At 43.7% G+C, this 20,681-nt stretch overlaps 1 protein-coding gene across 1 annotated transcript in view; it reads right to left on the reverse strand.

Moving 5' to 3' along the window:
- Positions 1-20,681, reverse strand: part of dag1 (dystroglycan 1) — a 118,080-nt gene that overhangs the window by 20,853 nt on the left and 76,546 nt on the right. Inside the window, exon 2 of the mRNA XM_033036808.1 lies at positions 13,726-14,150. Coding sequence (XP_032892699.1) covers positions 13,726-13,983 — 258 coding nt within the window. The 5' untranslated portion in view covers positions 13,984-14,150. The remainder of the gene's footprint in view (positions 1-13,725; positions 14,151-20,681) is intronic.

Raw genomic sequence — 20,681 nt, forward strand, 5'->3', positions numbered from 1 at the left:
TTGCATTTGCCAAACTGGCAAGACAGATAGGCATAGTCCAGGATTTTCCACATAAAGTCATTGCTAACCAATCTACAATAATCATGATACCATGTTCTTTGCACATCCGAGTTATGAGACAAACACTACTGTTAACATTTCTCTTCTGTATTGTCATTCTCCCTCATTTCCCTCCTCCAATAATGATCATCACTCTATGTGATGGTCTCTGACAGAAGCTGGCTTCTTCCATCCGATATGCAAGCCTGTGGAGACAGACTGCCATGAGGTTGAGGGCAGCAGCTAACTGTTGGCATATGAAACATCCAGAAACCCCATTAGTATGTCAACACTCAACAGGGCAAATGGTCATACCGACCAGACGGTAATGTGGGGGAAATTACACAATGTTCTGTTATGTTTCTCATATGATGAGGCCACGAGTCAAGAGATGGAATTCACTATTAGTATTGAAAGGTCCACACAGGTATTTGTACAATAAAAGCTTGCTCACAACCGTCTTCACCCAACCACAGCTATGTTTTTTTTTAATATCCCTTTTTCTTTGCTAAACTAGCTTCTCATTAAATACATTTATCTTAATCAGATCAACTTACTAGGCACCAACATTCTAAAAACTTTTTTTTTTTTTTAATGAATTGATACTTGATAAGTCAGAGACCTGAAAAGAACTACACACATGTAAGCTCTTTCTTTCAGATGAAATTCTGTGATGAGATAAATGGGAACATTATTGAAGATAATCACTCTTTTATAAACTTCAACTCACCTCACTTTATGCAAATGCCTAAGGTGATGCCTGCATGTTGAAAAATTAGACGTTAGAAAAAGGTCAGAAAGCAGTCAACTGCAATTGTAAATGCAATTCAAAGGAACCAGGAACTACCTTTGATTTGCACTAGTTTTGCTTTTAGATTCTTTTGGTAGTCTAGGCACTTACTGCCATTTGTTGCTCATTGTTATGTGTGGAAGTAGATTCAACAGTAATGTTTGAAAAGGAATTGGTTATTTCCTTAGGAAAGAATGTAAGCCTTAAAAGAGTAGAATACAATCAGCGAGACTAATTCAGAAGTCAATTCAAAGGCTCAGCACAATATAACAGGCCAAGTAATATCCTGTTACCCCTCTCTGACTCATGAGACCATTACAGTTGGTAAAATGTTATGAACACATCCCATCTTCAGAGACGAGGTGATCAACAAATAAGGCACACTGACTGTTTGTAGCCATTGCTAGATTGAGAACAAGATGATGGTCAAAAGGCAAATGAGATGCAGAAGGTCCATTTTATGTCTCTGTCCAATCATCCAATGCTTCTTCAATGTTCTGAGGCTTCCTTAATTGGAAACCCATTCCAGCGTTGTAATGGCGGTCCTACATCATGTACAACTTTGAAAGTGAGAAAAAACTCTGAACCTACCTTCCCCATTCCCCTACCATCATGTTTACTTTGATAAGGATGTCTGTCACTCACATGGTCAGGTTGAACATCCTACTCTTACATGCTTAGTCCTCTGATGCTGGGGACTATGAGCCTTTTAGTTTTTTCCCCAGCTCCCTTGCGGCCTGAACTGCTCTGAGCAGTTTGCATCAGTAGGAAAGTGTAATCCAATCAGAACATTATCCAATCTGACATGTTTATTTTATAATGTAGTATACTCCAGCCACAACACTCCCTAGCCTAATTTAGTTTTCTCTAGTTTGCTAATTCATCATTCTAATTAACGTGGCGATTACAGGTACAGTTGTCCCATATTACTCATCGAACCTCACCAAGACAAGTCTGGCCTTCAACAATTCACAAACTCACTACCAGGTGTGCTTCCTATCTCCAAGTGGCAGTATTCCTTTTACAATCTTTGCCACTCATCATTTCCTGCTGGAGCACAGGAATTGCAGCTCTCTAGTTCCCCATTCTAGTGATCAGGCCAGGAACTTTTCTGACTTGCAAAGCTGTATGTGCAGGAAATCACCGCTGTTGAAGCATTGTTGTGTTGTGGGGATCAGTGAGTCGAGCAGCATCTGAGTTGGGAAATGGATAATCGACATTAAGGCAGATAGCCAGTATATAGAGATATATCGACTACAGCATCTGCAATCATTAGTGTCGCAAATAATTTGTTATATTAGACCAAGTTTGAATTTAAAATTCTCATAATTAAAGCTATCTTCAATACACTATGCACTGGCCATCCATCCTCCACCTGCCAGACCTATACTGCAGCAGTGCTACAAGTGGAAGGCCTTATAAGGAAGTTATAGTAGTCCTCACAGAAAAAATGTGACCCACTGCCAGGTATTTACTAATCAGCAGTACTGCAAATTCCAACAGGCAAGTCACATTTAACACCAGCACAAAATAGCTCCAAGGTTAAATATACTTTACCCACATGTTACGGGTGTCACCTTCAATTTGTAGTGTGTACTGAATGTCACCCATGACCCACTGGGCAGTCCAGCCACCTGAATCAGCAGGTTGTGGATCAAGGCCCATCGTAATAAAACACTCGGGTGCAAAACATCACACAGTAATAGTTAAGCAGAATTCAGCACTGAACGTCAGGTGAAACCCCGAGTTTGGTCAATGTAGTAGTTTTAAAAAAGTGAGCCAGGAAGTGCACTCTAAAAAGGAATGTCAATTCTATGGTCAAGGTCCTGGAATGTTGTGGGGAATGAGGTCCAAGGATGGAGCACTTCAAATGGGATGGGGGAAAATAATGAGTTGTTTCCATTGATAATGAAAAGTTCCAGAGATTTAAAAAAAAATAACTGCCATGATACTTCAGTCTGGTGCTCATGGAACACCACATTGTCAATGGTGCCAACATTTGAATGAGATGTTAAACTGAAGCCATTTTGACTGGACATGAAGGGTCATATGTATCAAGGAACTTTCCCTCGCATCCAAGCTAATATTTTTTTCATCAGTCAAAATCATGGAAACAGATCAACTGGTTATCCCACGCAACCATTTATGGAAGCATATTGTACAAACCCTGTTTAAAAACATCAATTATATGATGCGAACATTGCTGGTGAAGCCAGCATTTAATGCCCACCCCAAAATACTCAATTGAGCGTCCTTCCCTAACTGTTAAAGCCTTTTAGAGAAAGTGCTCTTAATCTTGCAAGGCAGCCATCACTGGAGGTTTGAGAGATGTGAAGAGCTTTGCAAATTTACAACATTAGCTGCGACTTCACTCAAGGCTGTCTGAGATGGATGTAGTGAATATTTACTGTGATGGATGGCTTGTCAAAGGGACTACTTGGACCTGGATGGTGTTCAGATTTGATGGTTATTAATACTGCACTCATCGTGGAGCTGGCGGTCCCTTTCCTGGGGAAGGACTTCTGGAGCTCCAACTGCGGGAGCCTGCGGACTTAACATCGTGGATCTCGTGGTCCCTTGGTTAAGGATCGACTTCGGGAGCTCCAACCACGGGAGCTTCAACTGTCCCAACTCGGGAGCTTCGACTGCCCCAACTCGGGAGCTACAGCCGCCCCGACTGCGGATGGTTCGGCTGCCCCGACCGCGGATGGTTCGACTGTCCCGACCGCGAGAGAAAAGCAGAAAAGATTACATTATTGCTTTGTATGTTTTTACATACTTGTCTAACATAGAAAAACATAGAAAATAGGTGCAGGAGGCGGCCATTCGGCCCTTCTAGCCATTCATTGTGATCATGGCTAATAAACTATAAATTAATTACAATTAAAATTTAAAATCCATCCATTCAACACCTAACAGCCTGACTCATAGATAATAGAAAGACTTGACAGTCAGGAGGCATGCTGTTCACCACTGAATACCAAGTCGCTGACTTAAGAATTGCAGTCAATGTATGTGGCTGTTCTAGTTAAGTTTCTGACAAAGGTGATTCCAAGGATGATCATGGTAGGACAATTCAGTAGACTCACAATGAATGTCAAGGCCTCACAGGACATGGATGATATTTGGTTGTACATTGGTACTAATATTTCCGGTCATCCAACAACTAGACGACACAGTATGGACTGCTTAATTTTCCAAGGAAATGCAAATAGATATGAACACGATCATCAGAAAATGTCCAGACCTCCAGGGAGGGGGTCATTGATGACTAAAGGCAGCAGCACAGTAGCGCAGCAGTAGAGTGGCTGCCTAACAGCACCAGAGACCCGGGTTTAATCCGGACTGTACGGAGTTTGTATGTTCTCCCTGTGACCGCATGGATGTTCTCCGCGTGCTCCGGTTTCCTCTCTCACACAAAGGCGTATAGGTTTGTAGGTTAATTGGCTGGTAAAAATAGTAAATTGTCCCTATTGTGTGGGATAGTGCTTACGGGGTAATCGCTGGGCGGCACAGACTGTAGGACGAAGAGCATGTTTCTGCGCTGTATCTCTAAAATTAAAGTGAAACTAAAAGCCCAAGACACTCTCATGGGGAAGTTCTGGTGCTGTGATGATTGCCTTACAACATCCTCACCGATCTTACATAGAGCAATTTACAACTTCAACCACAGCACTCCTCTCACCACTGTGCAGCTCCAGTTTTATTGGAGCTTCCCATGCAAATCGATTGGATATCTTTTTGCAATAGTGGGGGCTTCAGGAGAACATCATGATTGGAATAATGACTTAGCAGTTTTGAAGATGGTTACAAACACTAATTTTGGGCACTCACATGATGGCTTCTGCCTTCAGTGACAATAGGAATATTCACAGGTCTCTTCTTCCCTTTGTTTGTTTAAATAGTCCATCATTATTCACATCTGAATGGGTTAGGATTGCAAAGCTATGATCAGTCTGTTAGTCGTCTATAACACATCTATAGGTAAAGATTAATTGTTCATTTTCAAGTACACATAGGGTTGCTACTGGAATGCTCTTCATTAATGGTAGACAAAAGTCCTGGAGAAACTCAGCGGGTAAAGCAGCATCTATGGAGCGAAGGAAATAGGCAACGTTTCGGGCCGAAACCCTTCTTCCTGAATATAGGTAAAAACGGGCTGTGCGGGGCTGGGGAACGATGAGGTTGGAGGCTTGGGAGGCCAGGGAGCCGGAGTTGATGAAGTCAGTGATGGTGCTAGAGATAGTGGCCTGGTGCTCGTCTGTGGGGTCATAGTCCAAGGATAAGTAGGAGGAGGTCTGAGAGTTGGTGCGTGGCCTCAGCCTTGTAGAGATCAGCGCGCCAGGGAGGGAGGGGGTATGAGGACCATTAGGGGGAAGAGCTGGGGTCACATGGTTGGAGGGGAAGACCCAGTGGAACAACCACTGAGGTTCCATGGGTTAGGGGGACTAGCACTAGGACCCGGTGCAGTCAACCCCCGAGGAGTTGGAGTCTGCAGCGTGGAGATTTCAGGCCCGGTGCTGAGCCTAGGACTCGGGTAAGGCGATGGCTGCAGTGTGCTGGAGAGCGGCGGAGTGGCGAGGGTCGGTGGAGTCGATGGTGGAGGCCAGGTCAGCGGGCGTATCGTGGGAGGTCCCGGTGGGCGGATTGTCAGTGAGGCGGCGAGCCCGGTGAGGCGGCGAGGTTCGGCCGGTCCGGTGAGGCGGCGAGGTTCGGCCGGTCCGGTGAGGCGGCGAGGTTCGGCCGGTCTGGTGAGACGGCGAGGTTCGGCCGGTCCGGTGAGGCGGCGAGGTTCGGCCGGTCCGGTGAGGCGGCGAGGTTCGGCTGTCCTGGTGAGGCGGCGAGGTTCGGCGGTCCAGGTGAGGCGGCGAGGTGAGTAGGCCCCGGTGGGGCAGCGAGGTTCGGCAGTCTCGGTGAGTAGGCCCCGGTGGGGCAGCGAGGTTCGGCGGTCCCGTTTTGGTGGCGATAGTCGGTGGAATCGGGTAGGTAGCGAGGGTCGGTGTAATCAGTGAGGGGGCGATAGTCAGTTACCGGTGGGCAGGTGAAGGTCGGCGGCAGCATTGATATTCACCAATCAAGACATGATATATACCACAATGACCTGCAGCAAAATTACAATACAGTATCTCATCTCTTTTTACACGTTGCAATGAATGCAATTTCTATTATCTCTTAACTCTTCCAAACAAAAATCTGGTTGGGTTATTCAGCGTATGATCAACCTCGGTGAGACCAAGCACAACACAAATTGGAGGAGTGGCACCTCATATTTTGCTTGGGCAGTTTGCACCCCAGCGGTATGAACACTGACTTCTCTAATTTTAGGTAGTCCCTGCTTTCTCCTCTCCTTCTCAGCTCTCCCTCAGCCCACTGGCTCCACCTCTTCCTTTCTTCTTCCCGCCCTCCCCCCCCACCCTCACATCAGTTTGAAGAAGGGTTTCGGCCCGAAACGTTGCCATTTCCTTCGTTCCATAGATGCTGCCTCACCTGCTGAGTTTCTCTAGCATTTTAGTCTACCTTCGATTTTCCAGCATCTGCAGTTCCTTCTTAAACATATTGCTAAGTTTACTGTGATGTGGTGGTACAGGCTGTGGTAGAATACAATTCTGCTGCTACTGACGTACAATGGCCCGCGGAAGCCAGTTTTCGTGCCGCTAGATTGATTTGGATCAATCCCAGTTAGTAAGGGATTGATCCAAATAATAAAAGTTATCTGCCAGATTGGCAAGAAAAAGGTCAGGTAGGATTATTTTCCTCACATTGGGTCACACTACCTATCCTTTTGATTGTGGCTGGCTTAGTGGTTGTCAAAAACACACCACCTGATGCCGTCAGGTCAACCTTGGTAATGAACGGTGAAGCACCAAATCCAGAATACATTATGCTCTTGGATTCCTTAGTTCTTTACCTAGCTATGTCAAATAGGAACATTCTGATTTATCAAGTTGAGAAATGAAAGTATAAATTAGTGGAAGTTTCCTTTCTGTTGTGTCATCTGGTGCCATACAACATCATGCTGACAAAGGCCAAGTCCCATGTACAGCTTTTCCGAGTTCAGCAAGAATCCAAAAATGTCAACACTGGGAAGTCATCATGGTCAATGAAATAGATGTACCTTTGTTGTTTTAATTTTGTGCTTAGTTCAGTTTGGTGCTGCATCCAATTTTACTCAGAATTTTGTAGCAGCTTGCTACTTTAGAAGGAAGTGTCTTGCGACACAAAGTTTTCTTCCCCAAGGGCTATCAATAAACCAAACAGGTTTAACTCTAATCTGATAGCTAATTTAACATTGGCTCTTATTCTAGCTTTATTGATTTAGGTAAATATATGCAAATTCCCCAGATGTTGTGGTGGGACCTTTACACTGGTGTCTGGATCATTAGACAATAATGACTTATTGGCTACAATACGCTTTTGGATGTCCCAACGTCATTAAAAAAACTCCAAAAGTACAAGCTTTTCTTTAAGTGAGCAAATTGAGTACAGCAATGACACAGGCACTTCGACCCATCACATACATGCTGCCCATTTTGCCCGTACACACCAAGTCCATTTGCCCACAGTTTGTGGCAAACGACAGAAAACTGAATAATAAGCAACTGGCTGACAGAAGATGAATTGGTTCTAAAAAAAGAATCCTTGTACAATTATTTTACTAAAATGGGAAGTTTGCAAATTTCTCTTGAAGTAAGCCCCTCATTCTGGTTGGTTAGTATATATAATTGGTGTACATTGGGTCCTGAATTTTGATCTGAATTGTTTGCAAAAGGTTTTTCTTTTTTAAACTATTAAATAGTGCTGTCTACTTGAGAACAAGCCTGGAGTCTGAATTTCCCATGTGTGTATAAATGCAACATAAAGGCTCTTTGTGCAGTACAACAAAAAAAGTTCTACGCCTTTCTGTACAAGTTCTCAGAAGTTTTTGGAACCCGATTCTCCTTGTAGCTCAGTTTTATACATTTTTACCCTGGCTGGAAGCAGGATACATAGTGGCCTGAAAGAGGATAAGTTCAAAACTAACCGTTGGAGATGTGAGACACCTAGTCTCATTTAAGTGTAGTTCTCAGCTTAACTAAAACAAATCTATGCACAAGACTTTAAATCCAAAGCATTTTAGCAGTTTTCTTGAATGCACGAAAGAGCTATTCTCATTGCTGGCCTGGCTAAAATATAGGACCTGAGCACGAGGGGAAAATAATACCCAGGCAACAGAGTATCAATCTCCTACTCGTCCCTATTAGTACAGTGCAATGTTTTTCTCTACTTGAGGAAGCAGATAAGCTTTAGGTCTTATCTGAAACACACTCAAGCACCAAAACATCATACGGTGCACGTGCAGCTGGAATTTATGGCCTACTGTCTTAAATCACTGAGGCATGGACACCTATCATTTATAGGCAAACTTTCGCTCACATTGTTTATATAAAGGGCCACTTAGCCTACTACAGAATCACTTACTAGTAACCCCATGTTTGGGCAACAAGTTCAATTCATGTTGAAAGAGCAGGCTTATTGGCCCAAACAAAATCTCAAAGGTCCAAATGAAATCATGATTACAGTGTTGGCATTCATTATATTGCGAGTGTTCAGATAATTTCACATTTGATCGCTGAGAACATAGGCTCTGATAGCTTTTTATTATATCTGATTGACACTGAATTAGATTACGTTGGATACCATGTGAAGAATTTCCTGAAATTAATACTAAAGTTATAGTCAACTGGTTGGAATCCAACTATACAAATGTTACTGCCATAATTGAAAAACAGTGCAGAACAGGAACAAGTTCTTGAGATCACAATGTCTGTGCTGAACTTATGGCAAATTAAACAAATTCTTCCTGCCTGCACATGATCCATCATCACTCCATTCGCGGCATAGCCATGTGCCTATCTCAGGGTCTCTTAAATGTCACAAACATATCCACTTCCACAGTCACAAAGCAGTGCATTCCAGGCACTCACCATTGTGTAAAAAGAAAACTCGCCCCGCACATCTCCTTTTAAGCTTATCCCCTCTTCACCTTAGCTATGCCCTCTAGTATTGGACATTACCGCCCTTGAAAAAAAGATTATGACTGTCCACATTTATGCCTCTTGCAATTTTATATCTACCAGGTCGCACCTCAGTTTCCAATGCCCCAGAAAAAAACAAGCCAAGTTTGTTCAATGTCTCCTTATAGTTAATAGCCTTTAATCCAAATAGAATTGTGGTAAACCCCATCTGCCCTGTCTCCTAAATTTCTACATTCTTCCTGCAATGGAGCTATCAGAAGTACACATTATTCCAAATGTGGCCCAACCAAAACGTTATAAAGCTGCACAGCACCTTTGACTCAAATTCAATGCCCCAATCAATTAAGGCAAAAATACTATACATCTATCTTCTATCCATAACTAAAACTCTCATCTTGTTACCTTCCGGTTTGTGTTATTTTTACATTTGCGTAAAAACGGTACTACGATTTTTCGCCACCTTACTCACCATTCTCCTGTGCTGCAAGTGCAACAAGTTTTGTTCCGATCGGTGGTATATTTTAAAAGTTAAGGTTTAAAAATCTTTTAAAACGCTCATGCGCATATTGGTCTCTCCTGTCAGTCACTGCCGAGACGACAATGCCCCTTCCTGCACCATCGCCACACTGATTGGCTGCGTCAACTGTCAGTCACCGGTGGCGCCTGTCTCTGCTTCCTGTTAAGGCAACCTCCGGTCAAGGCAACCTCGAGATCCTGGGGAGGTGAGGAGGGAGAAAGGGAGGATTGGGGGAGAGGAGGGGGTAGGGAGAGGGGGGGGGGGGAGGGAAGTGGGGGAGGCGAGGAGGGAGACTGGGGGGGATTGAGGGAGAGGAGGGAGTAGAGAGGGAGGGGAAAGTGGGGGAGGTGAGGAGGGAGAGTGGGGGAGGAGATAGTGAGAGAGGAGGGGTAGGGAGGGGAGAGGAATTATGGAGGGAGGGAGTGACAGGGTTGGGAAAGAAGAGGGAGGGAGAGGTGAGGGAGGGAGGGAGGGAGGGATTGGGGAGGGGAGGGGAAAGAAGAGGGAGGGTGAAGAGGAGGGGGAGAGAGTGCTGGAGATGAGGGGAAATGAGCCGTGCCAACGCAGTTGGGGGCTGTGGTGGAATATTGCGTTGGGGGAACGGGTTGCGTTGGGGGACCAGGCCTCCAGTGTGACAGGGGCCCAACGGGTCCTAATTAGTCTATCATCTTTAAAGAAGGTGTATGGTATGTTTGCCATCATTGGCAAACAACATTGCCATCATTGGTAGGGCAATGGAATTGTTCTACTTGTTGCTACTTTCAGGGACGTTCTCTTGGACCCCAAGATTCCTCTGCACATCAGTAATATCAAGAGTTCTTCCATTACAAGCATACATTCCTCTTATTTGATCTTCCAAAATACAACACCTAGTATTTGCCTAGATTAAACTCCACCTGTCATTTTCTCTGCCCATATCCATTTCCTGCTGTATCCTTTGACAGCATCCTCCGCTGGCCACAATTCTACCAATGTGTGTCATATGGTCCCACCATTAATCCCTCTGAAACATTGGTTACTTTCCATCAATAACACCCTTCCTCCACTAACCCGTGACTTGAGTGGGCAACCCAGTTCCGAGTCCAAACCAACAAGTCAGTGGATCCCATGGATCTTAATCTTGTGGATCAGCCTACGAGGGACCTAATCAAATGCTTTACTAATGTGCGTGCAGACAACATCCACTGCCCTACACTTCACCTTTTGTTACCTCCTGAAAAAACGTAATCAAGTTTGTAAGACATGAGACGCTTTAGACAAAGCCATGTTGACCGTCTCCAATTAGCCCATCCTCTTGTTGGGAAATTGGCAACTGGATCAGTACATGGGTGGGGAGAAAGAAAGCTATGGTGCAAATGCAGGAAGCCAAACTCAACCGCCCATTCCTTCAAAGAGTGAGTGCAGACAAATTTTGCATTTCTAGTTCAATTATTTTTATACCCTTGCTCTTATAAATTGCCAAAATCTCACAGGGTCCTTTCAGAATTGAATTATGAGCCCAACCAAGCAAAAGGCTATTGCAATGAAACAGGATTAATCTAAAAGTAATGGACCCCTGAGGTAAGAATAATTATAATGTGACAGAATTTTTCTTTCAGTTTGGGAGTGACAACCTTAAGTCTAAAATTATAGTTTTAAATAAAGAAACTTTCAGAGGTACGAGAATGTGTTGGCTAGGCAGATTGGGAAATAAAGTTAAGGGATTGATAGTAGATAAGCAGTGACATGAAACAACAACAAAAAAGGATTCTCGTTGAATACAAACTTAATTTAGAAAGAAAGCCGCTATGGGGCAACAAAGATCTTTCTGTAACTAAAATTGTAGACTATATTAGATTAAAAGAAAGTGTCCATAAAGCTAAAGACTCGGAGAAGCAGTAAAGAATTATCAAAATGTCATGGGGAGGGAGAAAATAGAATTAATACAAATTGGCAAGACTCAAAACAAAAGTTCCTACGTAAAAAGGAGAGTAGCAAAACCAAAAGATGGTATTTTAGAAGATGAGATAGCAGAATTAACAATGGGAATTGAGAATGGCAGAGGTATTTAAGGTTTACTCTTTGCACTAAATACTCTGAAAGCATACAAAAATTAGAAGGGGCAGAAACAGGGAATGACAGACCATTTTATTTAATTTCAGTTGTCTGGTTAATGCTGAAATTCATTATTAATGAAGTGATAACATAGTACCAAGAAAGCTAACACATTAGCACACAGAGTCAATACAATTTTATGAAAATAGTAGACCAAGTGCAGACCCATTGGCATTACGTCTGCTCCCCCAACGCAAGATTCCACCACTCACCCGTTCCCCCAACGCAATATAGCACCATTCACACATAGCCCCCAACTGCGCAAGCGCGGCTCATTTCTCCTCATCCCCAGCACTCCCTCCTCCTCCTTTTCACTCTCCCACTTCAATCCCTAGAGAGGGAGGGAGGGGGGGCAGAGAGGGAAGGCGGAGGGAAAGGTAGAGGGGGCTGAGAGGGAGGGAGGGGGCGGAGAGGAGGGGGCTGAGAGGGAGGGAGTGGCGGTCGGAGAGGGCGGAGAGAGGAGGGGGGGCGGGGGAGGGAGGGGGGCGGGAGGGAGGGAGAGGGGGGGGGGGGGAGGCAGGAGAGGGAGGGGCGGGGGTGGCAGAGCGGGAGGGGGCAGGGAGGGAGGGGGCAGAGGGTAGAGAGGGATAAAGATGGAGTGAGTGGGGAGGGGGGGGGGGGGGGGGGGGGGGATGATGGTTCCCAGGAACTTAGACTCCACAGATGTGACTGGTGATGGTGAATGGGGTGAGGGTAGGGGGAGTTCTTCTAAAGTCTACAATCAATTCCACTGACTTAACAGCATTGAGCTCCAGGTTGTTGCGATGGCACCAGGACGCCAGCTGCGTCACTTCCTGTCTGTAGGCAGATTCCTCCCCATCCTGGATCAGTCCAATCGGGGTTGTGTCGTCCACAAACTTGAGAAGCTTGACAGAGGAGTCAGTGGAGGTGCAGTCATTGGTGTAGAGAGAGTAGAGGAGAGGGGAGAGTACGCAGCCTTGCGGTGCTCCTATGCTTAGGGAGAATGCTGAGAAACAAGTATCCTATTTTGACAGATAGTCAATTTGGTCGGATAGTCGGCGACTAAACCATATTCCCCACCTGGTTTGCCGGGTGAGGAGGTGGCTGTGGACCTCCAGCAGGACCAAAAACAAGACCTATCAAACCGCAGATGAGCTTCCAGCGAGCCAACGGCCATCCACACTTCAGTAGAAATTGCGATCACCGTCGTACATAGCATTGTAAGGAATGATGATAATGCACACACACCAAAATCCTACACTTCCAGCAGCTGAAGTCCGCAGGAACTGGAGGACAGAGATGCGTGGTGCGCCCTTCACCATTCCAGTTGGAAAGCAGCACCACTGCGGCGCTAATGTTTTCAACGATGAATAATGAATTTTGACACAAACCATTTTTAATACATTCCATTATAGTCCCCCTTAGTTCTCAGTGGTTCCCCCACACTGGGTCCTCCTTTATTCTCCCTCTCGGCAGTCATCCCATTCTGGGTCCTCCTTTGTTCTCCCCACGGTAAATGGTAAATTAGATTTGAGGGTCACAGATTACACCTGCTCTCTTTTCTTGCATCCTGATCTCCTCTGCATGAATAAAACTGTTAATATTCATCATATCTCTTTTCTTGTAACCTACAAATAATTTCAGTAAATTAACATTTTTTGAGACAGGCAGTAGCTGTGCAACTTTTTGTAAACATCTGCTTGGACTGAACTCTGCTAAAGATGCCGACCTGAAATCAGAAGAAACAACTTGCTCCAATTAACAGGAGTACATTAAAACTGTACATTTGTAGTATGTGCAGTGTTTGATTTGAACCATCAGAGGGAGCAATCTGTTCAGCACTCTGTAAAAAGCCCTATGACCAAGAATTCAATCGGTTCAGAGCTGGCATCTTGTGTGAAGAGTGTATTAAAACCTCTATTTGGGATTGGTATGACCACTAAAGATTTTTGTTTCTGATTGGTAAATTCCAAAGAAAGAAAAGTGGAAGTCAATTTCCAAAATCAGTGAAAAGGTGTCAAAGAACTCCTTTTCCAAGTCACACATCATCCTTCCTTGGACCTACATCTCCATTCCTTCAATGTCACAATCTTGGCATTTTCGACATAACAGCAATGTGGGAGCACCTTCAAAATATGGGTGGTGCAGTGAGCTGAACTTAACGTTAACACAAGCAACAAGGAAAAGGCAAAAACATTCAAGATGTGTGCATATTGAGGGAAGGTAGGGGATTCTCATTGACTGAAGACAGGAAAGAAATTACAGTTTAATTATTTTTCAAATATTATTATACAAAATGAGAGATTTACCTTCAACACAGCATGGGCAGGTAGTCCTTCAGTTGGGATTCTCATTGCAAAGGCCCGGCTGATGTATGCAGAGCCATCAGGGACACTGAAGGTCACGGCAGGCGTGTCCTGCCCCAATACAGAATGCATGGAAGCCTCAATCTGGCTGTCCAAGTCTCTGATGATCTGCAATGGCTCATTCTGCCAGTGTGCCAATGTCATGGTCTCAAGTAACTCTAGAATCAACAGAGTCCTCCCCAGTCCGTGCAGAAGAAACATTTCCAAATCCACAATAGCCAAACTTCTTCAAAAAACGTAGAAACCGGGTTGATCACGAAGGAGAGAGAAAATAAAACTTCACAGCCACTGCGGTGATACTCCTAATTCAGATTCACGCTGGCCACAATCCTGTCACTTATCCTGGGCAGCTGACATATGATAATAACCTGCAAGAGAATAAATTCATTATTGTTAGATGAAAACTATTTAACCTTGTGGTAGAATCCTGAACAAGGACATTTCTAAACATTACAACTAGACAGTTTAGGGCTGATGCCAAGATGCACTTGTTTGTAGTGTACAGTAAGCTCAGAACATTCTCCCACAAAAGACTGGATGGTGGGGAAGGAGAAAGGGGGAGGAGGGACAATTAAAATTTTAAGAACTGTTATTGAAGCAGCGATATCAGGGGTTGAATTCAGGTAGAACGGTTGGTTTGAACCACAGAACAGTCATGATCCAACTGGCTGGTGGAGTAGGCTTGGAGGGAAATGTATTCTATTAACTGCTTATTCCTGTTCTAATTTGCTTCAATAGGAGAAAAGAAATACATCTCGTTTGAAGCACAGGACTTTAAAAAACAAACCTGAATTCAAACCTCATTCACTTATTTCATGCTAAATATGCCACCTGGGGCACAAACTACCTGCAGCCCCCATGTGCCATTTAGTGGAAGATCAGCCATCACGCCACCCGTTTACGCTCCAATGATACAGCCCAATGATAAATCTCTGTCATACCTTTGCACTGGTGCAGCCTTGCATTGCCGTAATGGACCAGCATGTACAATTCACAAAGTGCAGCTTCAAATTCAGCGACAAGTTGTAACTTGAAGGTTCCACTCGAGGAGGATTGAGATATGTTTACTGGATTCGTTTTGGCAAAAGAACACTCGTGGTCACATGGGTTGATTAATGGAAAAATAATACCCCAATGCCTGATTGCTTGCTGGTCTCAGTAAATCTTTACTCGTGGGTAGGGTGAAGTTGATCTGCTCACTGCGAGCCAGCAAAGAAAGAGGCCTCACTGCCCTTGTAAAGCTCACCATTTTGTTCTGTTATTATAGCAAAACAGATTTGAAGTGGGAAAGGAATGCCTGGATATGGAATTTCTTTCAAGGGAATGGACTAGTACTCTAATTCAGAATAAGCTTTTTTTCCCAATTGAACCTTTGATGTGAACGGCACTCAATTGGCAATGTACTTTTCTGTTGCCTTCTCACATTTCCCAACAGGTGATTGCTTTCGATTAAGGTACCATTTTCTGACATGCAATGAAACCCCAAGTTCTACATACCTACTCAAACTGATCGCTTCCTCATCCCAAGCCCCAATTGTCCTCAGTTTCTCATTGTGAGAATATTTCTTAAAGCAGTAATCCTTTTGTGAACTGTAGCATGTTAACCTATTGCTGTGCAGAGTATGGAAAACACTCACTGTGCCATTTTTTCTAGCCAACTGACAACTTTTGATGAATATTGAAAATATGACTTGCTACAGTGATTCCCATTATTCCCACTTCTTCTCTGACATTTCTACATTAGATTAGATCTGAAGTGACTGCATCAAAGCAAGCTTTCATTTCCAGTCTTCTTGTGAAAGCTTCAAACAACTATTTCAGCCAAGTAACAAGTGAACTGTGAATGCTTAAGTGATCAGGTCACTGGGTCTGTCATTGGCAAAGTCCTCCAACACAGGCTGCTTCCGTGTCTCATACTGAGCCAGCATTAGTCAAATCTATTGATTGTCAGATTAGTCAACAACTCCATTACCATTGTATCATATGATTACCAGAATGGACTTGGTCTCACTGTATGACCAGTGATCCTAATTTAAATGCACTCCAAACTAATAATGATATGCTCCCACAGGTAAAGGAACTCAGCATCCTGCTGTATACATGACCCTAGGAAGTTTGGAAGTCATAATTGAATTTAGCTGTAACAACATCTTCTCTTGTCTCCAAAGCTTACATTTGAACGGCCATTTGCGTTAAACCCCAATAATGAGCGTCAACACATCTCAACTCCACCAGCAACTAGCATCTTTAAACATTGCCAGGTCACAATCCACATCATATGTCCAACAAATAAAACTGTAGTAATAAACCTCATTGTTACCATCCATATTGCCCATATTAAATGTAAAAAGATTAAGCTACTGGGGAGAATATGCATTTTGAATTAAGCAAGTAATGCATTCTTTGGAAGGGTTGAGATGATACTAGAGTGTAGTGACATTTTTTCATCAACTCAGCAGGTCAAGATTAGATAACAGTTTTAAACTATGCATGTTAAGAGAAACAGCACAAACCAGCGGTATAACAGACCAGCTACTGGACCGTTTAAATATATTAGCGATATTCGGATCTCCGGACGCAACAGTGTTTCCAATCCTAGAGCTTATAAACAGAGAGTGCATTATCTGGACAGGCCTCCACGGTGCCCATAATCGTGGTTGCCAGTCAGCCTGCAAGTAAGATTGAAGTGCTGGGAAGTATGACACCCCCCCACCCCAATCATCCTCTCCAACATCGTCTAAGCCAACCAACATGGTCCCTAGAAAATATCATTGGTAAAACGGCATTTCCCTTCAGTCCTGAAAGGGTCATGTGGGAATGCTGTGTGCTCTGTTTCACAGCTCTCCAGACTCAGCCCCCCAGCCCAAAGGTTTCTCAATAAGCGTCATCAGGAAAAGGGAGGCAACAGCATCTGCTTCATGGTAACCTCTGGGGTGCTCTGATTTAGCAACTCCTGTTCCCCCACACTTGGAACATCTAGCAGTGAAGTGCCTTCCTTTTTTCCTCCCAAGAGAATGCACCTCCATCATGAACACGTGATGCCCGTTTTCATGCTGTATCTTTCAATCCAGAAAATCACTGCATTTTCTCAACCACCATCAGGCTCCTGAATCATATTGTACAACCCTGACCACAATCCTACTCAACCAAAATCTACAATGGACTGTGTTTTGGTCGCACTATTGTCGTCTGATTACTAGGAGTACTGATAACATTATTATAAATTGATTTGATGTGTTATTGCATTAATTAGCATTTAAATCTACAGCAAGTAAGAATGTCATTGTTCCATTCCTGGTGCATATGACACTCTGGATGCCTGATATCAATGGAGAGTATGAAATGTAATAATGTGATTTTCATGGACTGGGCAAGGTTTTGGCATGCATACAGAAAGGGAAAGTATTCAATTTTTGAGCTGTCTTTTTCAGCTCCAAAGCTCCATGCACATTCTAAGTCATCGGTTTCCACCCACTATTTAGACTTGGTGACTCACCAATAACTGTTCAAGACAGTAGTGACTCAACTAAGAGATCAGCCCAATATTTCACAATGATATGTTTATTTTTGGATTTGATTAGTTGGCAAATGACTTTTTTTGCTGGCAATTAACTACCAATTTTACACTGAGCAAATAAACTTGGGTGACAGTGTGTGAATGAGATATACAGACTATGGTAATGAATGGCACCATTCAATTTAACCACAAAAACTGATAGGTTCGAAAAGAACAAAATCAAATTGATAATATTGATATCATTTATGCTTTGGTATGTCAAAATTCATTGACCAGCATCACCAGCATCACCAGCATCTTGAAGGAAATTCTGACACCTTTTGCAACCTCCAATGCATAACTTGTCTCGATGTAGTGGGGTGACCTGGGTTCAATCTTAACTTCAAATGCTGTGTGGAGCATGCACACTCTTTCTTCAGGTGCCCCAGTTTCCTCCCACACTCCAAAGATAGTGGTTCTGTTGGCCTGTGCATGCTGCTCCCAGTATTGGCAAGCGTTAGGAGAATGGGTTAGAGAAATAATGGGAGAATGGAACTGAGTCAATGGGCCAAACGGCCATCTTCAATGTGGTGAAAAAATATTAAATAGTTTACAAGGTAATTTTTTTGTGCACAATTTTCATACCCAGGTACAAGATTCATTAGAACCTATTGTATATGTGACACCACCTCCCTCACATCGAAGGTACCCCAGTATCTGCATTTCCTTGTCTACATTCAATTGGACACATTTCTTCCCCTTATGCATCCTATATAAGTGGTCTCCTCTCCCTGGCAGGCTAAAAACTGTTTCTCAAAGCTTATTCTTAACTTCATTATTCTTAAAAATGAAGTTGCCAAATGTTTCAAGCCCCATGGCCTGTAAATTCATGCACTGCCTTTTCTGCCTCAATATCAAAGGCATGTAGCATGTTGAAGGTTTTAATGAGCTGGAAAAAAAAGGTTTTAAGAAAAAATTCTTAATGCGGAGAGTGTTGAAATATTTGGACAGAGGATATATATAACCGAGGTACCACTATGTCTATTAGGGGTAAATAAAAATCAACACCTCATGAGACAGGCAGACTGGCAGTGCAGAGGTGGGATTAGTTTGCTGCCCTTTTAACAAGTAAAATGGATTGAACACCTTCAGTCGCACGCTTCTGAAACACCTGCGAACATCACACAGATTTTAAGGTGCTACAATACTGATTGCCCATATTGAGATTTTGTAAATTTTCTCTCATGTTCTGAAACGAGTCTAAATTCTTCAGAGCTTTCCCAAAAGCTCCCAATAGAATCTCTGTAAAAAGATAAACAGATGATCCTCCAGAGATATGACTAGCATGTTTGTGGGTGACACAAAGGTTGGTGGTGCTGTGGATAGTGAGGTAGATTGTATAAATCTACAACTGAATATAGATTAGACGGAAAGTTGTGGGGAGGATTGACAGATGGAATTTAATCCAAAATACAAGGTGACCCAAAACAATCTTTCCAAGAGAAACAGCAATTCACTTGGATTTGTCCAATCTAGTGCTTTGCATTTGCTGCTCACAATATGGTCTCCTCTATAACAGACCGAATGCAGGCCACAAAAAGAATATAAATGGACATAAAAGTTGGCATAGAAGGGTTGGCCAGAGGGCTCATTTCTGGGATGTATACAGTAAACTGTAGCGGCACCTAGTGGTTAAGCCACTCTTGCTATGCGAATCCTCGGCAGTCACGGGAAGGAGTCACGGGATATAGGGGTGTGCCCTAGTATATAAGAACCGACCTTCCTTCTCTCGCTCTCTTGCTCTTCCTGAGAGTGTCCTGCCATCTCAGCAGGAGCTCAACCGAGCCCACGAGGCAACAGCCTCTCACCAACAACAATGACTATTATGTTAGAGTGCTAAACGTGCATGTACATCTAACCTACAATGCCTGAATAAAGAAATAATTTATTCACGACATTTGTGCCTCTACAAAACCCTCGTTTTTACAGAGCTCTAACTGATTTTGTTATTGCAGACAGAACTACCAAACTTCACCGCAGGCCACGTTTGCCAGCCGCTGGCCCATTCCTCAGCCGTGCCTGCCAATGCCAGCCACGAGCCAGTTCCTTGGCATGCCAGGCAACGGCACCCCTGGTCCACACAGCTTCCTCAGCCACGCCTGCCTCCGCTGCCGCCTGTATTGAGACTGTGGAGCTTTGTAGCTTAGGGCAGGTAAGGCTTTGCTTTAATGCTTCAGTTAAAAAAAGGCACTTCTACCGGTGCAGTTCTTGCTCAGCCTAAATGTTATCATTGGGTTTAAACATGAAATGCCATATATTACACTCAATAATAGCTCATCCCCTACTCCTATTTCCAAATCCTTCATTTCCCTTCATCCTTTTCCAGATTCATCCGTCTGGCTTCACATTTCACTCTTCTTTCCTTATCTAACACACATTTCATCTCTAGTCATGGTCTCCATATCTGTTCATCTGCCAATAAATCTCTCACCTGTATTTACCTATCACTTGTCAGGCTTTGTTCCACCTCTGTCTTTTCCAGATTTCTCCTCCCGATCCATCCGTGCAAGGATGGATCCTGATACAAAATTTCATCTGTCCATTCCTTCAGATGCTGCCCAACCTTCTGGATTTCTTTCGTACTTTACAAATGCCGGAATCTTGAGCAAAAATCAAAGTCTCTTGTGCCTAATGGAATAATCATTGCTGCTCCACAGCACACAGAATGATTCTATTTGTAGTACTGCTGGTTACTGCTCATGCTTAAGGAACTGCAGATGCTGGTTTACACTGAAGATAGACAAAATGCGAGAGTATCTCAGTGGGTCAAGCAGCATCTCTGCAGAAATGGAATGGATGACATTTTGGTAGACACCAAATGCTGAAGTAACTCAGCCGGTCAGGCAGCATCGCTGGAGAGACGGAATGGGTGACGTTTCGGGTCGAGACCCTTCTTTAGACATTATGGATCAGAACTTCATAATTCACTCTGAAGGGTTCCAACCCAAAACATCACCTATCCCTTTTCTCAAGAGAAGTCATCTGACCCGCTGAGTTACTCCAACATTTTGTATCTACCTGCGTGCAGCTCATGCTTCAGACACGGCTCCTTAGAATAGAGGATGACTTGCATCTGCGCATTTTGTGGGTTCTAAAATGGATAATGGAACCAAAATATGGGAATTGCAGGTTCTTCCACAAGGTGCCTTGAGGCAGGCAGACAGGCAGTTTGAGATGGTATGCTTGTTCCACTGGGTTTCTGTGTGTGCCCAATGCATTAACGTGATTTGAGAAACCATCCCAAATGCTCCTTCTCCACACTTAGTGATGATGGGCCAGATTTCCTGGATTTTATGGAGAGTCTTCCAGGAAGCTTTGAGCACATTTTCTGAATTAGTACTGT

The sequence above is a fragment of the Amblyraja radiata genome, chromosome 18, assembly GCF_010909765.2.
Source record: "Amblyraja radiata isolate CabotCenter1 chromosome 18, sAmbRad1.1.pri, whole genome shotgun sequence".
NCBI lineage: Eukaryota > Metazoa > Chordata > Chondrichthyes > Rajiformes > Rajidae > Amblyraja > Amblyraja radiata.